Here is a 6,929-nt window from a genome sequence, read left to right as displayed (position 1 = left end):
TTTTTTTTTCCAACAAGCAGCCATTAGAAAATAGTTCTGCAACAGAAATGTTGTGTTAATTATTTCTTATCAAGTTGTTAATTGAGCGTACGTAACTGTTAATTATAGGTTTACATTTAAATATTTATGACGTTGAAACACGCAGGTTGTTTGTAGTATTATAGTCATAAAGTAAATCGAGTTGAATACCTATAAAAACAATTCCACCGTTTATCACTTTCATTGCATTTACATAACTGCATCATTGTTTTTTTCACGTCTGTTTATTACCGTATGCTAGTAATTTCTGTGGCTCCAGTGAAAAGGGGTACATGTCGAAAACCCAAGTTACAGGAGACGCAAAAACAGTTACGCCCGAGATGATTCAAACTTACGTTCATTACACTTGTATATTTACATATACTAATAAATGTGGTATGTTAAAGGACTAAATTAATTGCGCTCTTTCTTATGGGAATGTTATTTTTGCTCTTGATCTATTAGTTTATAAATTAACTACTTGTATCCAAATAGAAGTATAAAAATAAGTGTAAAAAGGTTCAAGTGGCTATATATATCGCTATTCACCAAGTTTTCGTAATTTTATACGAAGTGAAAAAGGGTACGCATCCGGAATGTTTTTGTAGTACATGTATAATATTATCCACAGAAGACTAGCTTACGAACTAATGGTGTAGAAAATGATTGCATTTTTCAATTTATGCAGTTCTTTGGACTTAATTACAGACATAACAGACATGTAGCCTTTTGCACGTTTTTTTTTATTGTGTTTTTAGTTATAAGTAGACTTAAATAATAATGAAAAATTCAAAATGCTACTTGTATCCAAGTTGAGTGAATAAAACACACATGAAATTATTTAAATATCTATTCAAAAACGCTATAAATTTTTCAAAAATCTCACATGCAAACATAAAAATGCCCGTTTAAAAACAACTAAAATTTCTCATCATTAGTATCTAAGTATGTCAAACAACTAGGTAGAGGGGATTTTCCGCGTCTTCATAGAAGACATACCGTGTGCCATTGATCGTCATCATACGTCTTGTATTGTAGTCAAAATTAGGAAATTCTGCCTTTTAAAACTGAAAATTGCAGTCTCAGAGATATTAAACTTTTGTTTGTCCTCGTTATTTTTTTTTGTTGAAGTGGCCCTTTACTTACCTGCTTCGCTGTTGCCTCATTCGAAAATTCCCCATTTGATGATACCTAATTGATAGTCTCATGAAAACCCAAATTAAAACATTTTGAGCATTTATCTCAGCGAGCAGGCATGGACCCAAGCCACTTTACCGATAAGGAACGGCGGCTTAGGAACTCGCAAAATTTCAAGTGTAGCTTTGCCGGCATTCCTATCTTCGATCCACAGCACGCTAGATCTCGCAGGTAGAATACTCAAAGCTCCAGCAGGCATTAACTACGAGATTGCATGCTTGAACGAGGCCACGAATGACTCGCTAGCTGGACCGAGTCCAATCTCCCGTCCAAACCACATAGGCGAAGGGCCTGGAGTACAATAGCCTCCGTCACCACCTTATAGGCATTAATAGAACCTATAACAGGCAGGGACCGGGACAGACTGTTAGCTGTGTCCAAGCCAGAATCTGGTTACTGGCTCCATGCATACCCCTCTCCCAACACTAGAACTTTTTATCGACCCAGACACTACGCATAGCTGCTGGTCTACGGCTGGGAGTTGGGATCTGCGAAAGTAACAACTGTGTTTCTTGTGGGCTCCAGTGGACCGTCTCGGCCAACATGGCCTGTCCTGTTCCTCAGGTGCCGACCGACTGTCCCGCCACGCCACTCTCAACGACATTCTCAGAAGGGTTTCTTTAGTGCCAACGTTCCCTCCGCTCTGTAGCCCCAGATTGTACGGAGCGATGGCAAGCGCCCTGACGGATGTCGTTGATACCCTGGAAGACTGGCCGTGCGCTGGTGTGGGACGCTACCTGTACAGACACCCTGGCGGCGTCCTACCTAACAGCAACTACCAATCGTGCGGGGCGGCGGTAGACGCCCGGGAACGCCTCAAGGTCACAAAATATAGCTGTCTCGGCGCCCAATATCATTTCTTTGCTTTCGGCGTCGAGACTCTAGGTCCTTGGGTAAGGGTGCGCTGGAGCTACACAGGGAGCTCAGCAATAGGTTAAGGGAGGCAACAGGCAACCCTCGCGCCGGCAGCTTTCTCGCGCAAAGAATCGCAATCGGAGTTCAACGCGGGAATGCTGCCTGCGTGATGGGCACCATGCCAAAAGGCCCACCTCTCTTTTTAATTAAAGTTTTAGTTTTAGATATTTAAATTAAATAATAGTTTTAGTCCTATGGATATTTTGATTTTCTTAATCATTCTTATTAAATGATTGGTGTCAAGGGATACATCTTAATTAATACCCTTAAAATTAATGCAATGTGCCATATTAGTTTAATAATAAAATTGGTGTAAAAGGATATAACTTAATCGCGTAACCGTCAACTGCGCAGCTCGCAAGCGCGTTCTCCCTGCACAAGTCAGCGCACACGATTGTGGCTCATCCGTGAGCGCCGTGGCTCCCCACTCACCCGCTCATTCCTCCGCGCAAAGACTTATATCCTTTTCCACGTAAACTTTTTTATATTCGATTTGTGAAAACGGGCGCAGCTCGACTTAATCTTATATTTTATTTTATTTTTTTGTGTAAAGAGATTGAACTTAACTTGTATCAATGTAAACTAAATAAATCTGTTCTTGTTTTAGGGGTTCAAGTGTGCTTAGATTTTTTTACACCCGCCATATGAAAAAACAGCACGTACAACTAAATTTAGATCATAAATCACAAACAAAACTTTAGTTAATAGAAATACAACTTGACAAGTACCCTCTGTTGCTAACTTTTTTAAGGCAGTTCTACCTTGACACCAGAAAACTCCGTTGTTTTAAAGATATCTTAGATCCGTTTACACCAATCGATGCGTTATTTTTTTTGTGTTTTTTGGTCTATATAACTCAATTTGGCCAAATTCAGACTTGTACCCTTTTCACTGGAGCCACAGATTTGTCGGTCGAATTTTCCAGTTGACTGAGAGATTGTATAGTTTCAATACCAAATGTGAAGTTTCCGCTGATTTAGCGCTGACACATTATTATTATTATTTAGTGAATATATTTTAGGGCGCCATTTTAAAGAGTGTCGCACGGCGTGTCGTGATTGACAAAGGAATAACCTAACCAACGAAAAGTTGGAAAACCTCACAAAAAATATCTCAAAACGCCTAAGCCTTTTGATGAAACATGTTTAAGAACCATCACTAGAAAGCCTGCTTTCAAAAGAAAAACCGCATTCAAATCGGTCCAACCGTTTAAAAGCTACCACTGACAGACACACATGGAGGTCAAACTTATAACACCCCTCTTTTTCCGTCGGGGGTTAAAAATAGGTAGCCATTATTTTCCGATACTCTAATTAACTGATGGACTAAGATTTTTTTGGGTAATCAAATTAAAATTTGGCAGACTCCGAAAGAAAAATAAAAAACTGACCAACTGCGTGTCGAACCACGCTTATCGGAGGGTTCTGTAATTATAGCTCCTTTGCCTAATATTCACTTCGTCCAAAAAATTACAAATTCCTCTATCATTTTTGAAGGTTTAAATTACCCCTCCCCCCTCGAATATAACTAGATAAGATAACTTATTGATAAATTTGTAGTACAATACATAAAATAAAACAAAAGATACAATATTTTACAAAATTCTATGTAACACGTTTGCGTGCGCTAGCTAAGGTTACTTTAAATCTCTGGGTCGCCGGCTTAGAGAGCTAGCATAAAATTAAATTAAATTAAAATTTAAATTTAGGCTTCATACTATGACTAGCATGTTTAAGAGATTACCCTCTACATTACAAACAATCAAAGTTTTCCTCATCATACTGTTAGACAAACCTGGCTTTTCTGCTTCAGAAACAAACCATTAAGTTTAAAAAGTGCGATAAGGATAAGAAACTACCTGTGATTCCGATGTGGGAAGAAAATATTTAAGTACAAACCTATACCGACCTAATATCTAACCATATACCGTTCCCACCCCACTTATTGTGAGTGTCGTATCTAACTTAGGCTGCCTGTCCACTGGAGCAATACGAGGCAGCGGACCGGTGAACGCCATAAATGTCCACCAATAAAATTACATAAAATCTCTGCTCCTCTCCGATGGACAGGGCGTTGGTAACTAGCTTAAAAAAACATACAAAACCGTAGGGTCTAATGCGTAACGTTTCTAACCTGGCGATCACAATCAAATGACAGTTTTTGCATTCATAACCTGTCAGTTGATTGTGATCGCGAGTGTCAGAAACGTCACATACACAATTGGCCCTCGGGAAGAGAAGTGAGGACGCGGAAGAGAAGCGGGAAACTGAGGCGGAGAAACGAGCGCGAGCGGGGAAACGGGGCGGAGAAATGGGAAAACAGTTTGCGGACTTCGCTCCGAATTACATTCTCGGTCTGCTCCGCTATCTAGTTCCGCGCCTCCGCAACTCCGCTCCGCATTACTTTCTCGTCCCGCTCCGTCCCGTTCGGCTAAAGTGTACAGTACCCTTAGTGTAACTTTTCGGTTACAAAATACGTCTCGATCGCGTTCGCGTTAAAATCTCAATTTGTATGGAAACACGAACAGCGGAACGTATGCGATGTTCGTGTTTTTCATACAAATTGAGATTTTAACGCGAACGCGATCGAGACGTATTTTGTAACCGAAAACTTACAAGGGGTACAAGCAGCCTTACAAAACACCACACGTTAGTTCCCATACTTCCGGGAACAGGGAAGATGATATTGGTTATCCAGTTTCTATCAAATTCTTTGTGATTGATCATATGATTGAGACTATCTCAGGTAAGATCGATGGGCTCGTAGATTCCAAAAAATAGTCATAAATACTCCTAGCATATTATTTACTATCACACCTGGGACTATACTTGATTTGGATAGGTATTTTTAACTAAATGTAAACAAAACAACGTCAATTGGTGTCTTAAAATGGGTTAGTTAATTTTCGTCTAAGAAGCAACTGATCTATGTGGCAAATTGGTCTAAATATAAGTGGTCTAAAATTTTCGCGGAGTTCCTATTCGCGTGGCTGAGGCGCTTTCGCGCCTTAATGCAATTCTAACCTAACCTAACCTATGGTGTTTCAAAATCGACAAAAAACAGGTTAGAGGACCAGTTGATTTTTAGACCACTTTGCCTAGAACCAGTTGCTTCTTAGACCAGCTGCTTTTCAGACCAGTTGCTACTAGACCAGCCACTTTTTAGACAAAATTATACTAATCTCTTAAATATTGAATTTCCCCACTAAACTTATAAACATTTACATTTCTGTTTTAAAATAACTAGTACGAGTATGTGTATTAACAATGGTAGATAACTAAAATGTATAAATTCTTGAATGTACCAAATCTGGCAGCTGAAGTTTGTTTACATTTAGTTAAATACTTACCTATTCAAACCAACTGCATGAATTATATGCAGGTTATTGTTAAAACTATCGACGTTTTGTCATGAAATTGACAGTACGAGTAAATGAAAAACAAGAAATCATTTGCACTTGCTCGTAAACAGTGTCGTAACATGCAGGCTACCTTGGTTGCAACCCCCTCAAATAAACCCTCGACCTTAATGTGCTTCTCATTTAACCAGTGGTCGGTAAATGAGTCATTGCGCGTACAAATTTTCTTGTCATGAAGTCCAAGGTCGGTAAATGAGTCAATGTGCGTACTGATGGTGCTGCGTGCGCTGCTGCAGGACCACATGCACACGAACGTTGTAGCGCATGCTGCGGGAGGGGGAGGGCAGCGCTGCCGAGAGCGCAGCCTAAGGTATCGCCAATATTTGGAATAATTTATTTTTTCTTTTAGAAATATAAATATTTACTCGCATATATGATGAAAAACATTGTACCTATGTTGCACGGGCGGTACTAGAATTACGAACATCGACTCATTAAAGCCCTCAGTCTTCGACTTCGGGCTTCTAATAGACTCTCGTTCGTAATTCCTTATTTACCGCCCTTAAGACACAATGTACTATAAAAATTGCATTACGTAATAGTTGAATGCCTTTTTCATTGTTTCAGGAGACGTACACAGACATCCCGGTGGCGGCGCGGGCGCCGGGGACGCATTGCCACTGGGACGCGCCGGCCGAGCCGCGCAGCGCCGTACGGCAGCTGTTGCTGGCTCTCGTGCTGTGCGGCCTGTTCATGGTCAGTACTAGGTACAGCGACATATTGATCAGGGTAGAGCGAGGATAGTGTAGCCGTGGAGTGATTTGACCTACGGCCTCTAAAGAAGAGTGACGTAGGTTCAAACCGGGCTCGCCACCACTGAGATTTTCTCAATTCATATGCAATATTTGAAATTTACCACGAGCTTTACGGTGAAGGGAAACGTTGTGAGGAAACCTGTATGGTCTAACCAAATACATCCAGCCTTGTAGACCTACCATACTTTATAAAGTACACGACACACCAATCATAAGAAAATGAATAATAATAAACAAAATAATATCTTTCCATAATTTATTGTAAGAATAACTGCCGAGTGTACTACGTGAAGTACATTTTTTTTCAAAAATTACATAACTGGTTATTAACGGCATCGGCCTAACGAAATAACGAGGCTATACATTGATTTTCTAGGACCCTGGACAATAGGTCAGATAATTTATCTTTGGTTTATCAGAGGCTTATAATATCTATTTGCTGTACAATCGGGATGATTCAGGGTTATTGTTATAGCACGCGCAAAGTGCTCCGCGATCAAAACAATAGCAGAAATAAGATAATTACCGGAAATTTATTCAATCGCGTTACGTCATGTCACCTTGGTTTTTTGGTATTGTTTTTTGATTGCATTGTGGTATTGGTGTGAGCTAATACCTACAGCTAC

The 6,929-nt window shown here is 40.0% G+C and overlaps 1 protein-coding gene across 1 annotated transcript in view; it reads left to right on the top strand.

The window, feature by feature from the left end:
* LOC141441809 (proton-coupled zinc antiporter SLC30A2-like) overlaps positions 1-6,929 on the top strand; it is a 30,479-nt gene that overhangs the window by 10,415 nt on the left and 13,135 nt on the right. The window contains exon 2 of the mRNA XM_074106680.1: positions 6,116-6,244. Coding sequence (XP_073962781.1) covers positions 6,116-6,244 — 129 coding nt within the window. The remainder of the gene's footprint in view (positions 1-6,115; positions 6,245-6,929) is intronic.

Source organism: Choristoneura fumiferana, chromosome 24, assembly GCF_025370935.1.
Source record: "Choristoneura fumiferana chromosome 24, NRCan_CFum_1, whole genome shotgun sequence".
Taxonomy (NCBI): Eukaryota; Metazoa; Arthropoda; class Insecta; order Lepidoptera; family Tortricidae; genus Choristoneura; species Choristoneura fumiferana.
The sequence above is the reverse complement of the archived record's forward strand: the minus strand, read 5'-3'. Positions and strand labels throughout refer to the sequence as shown.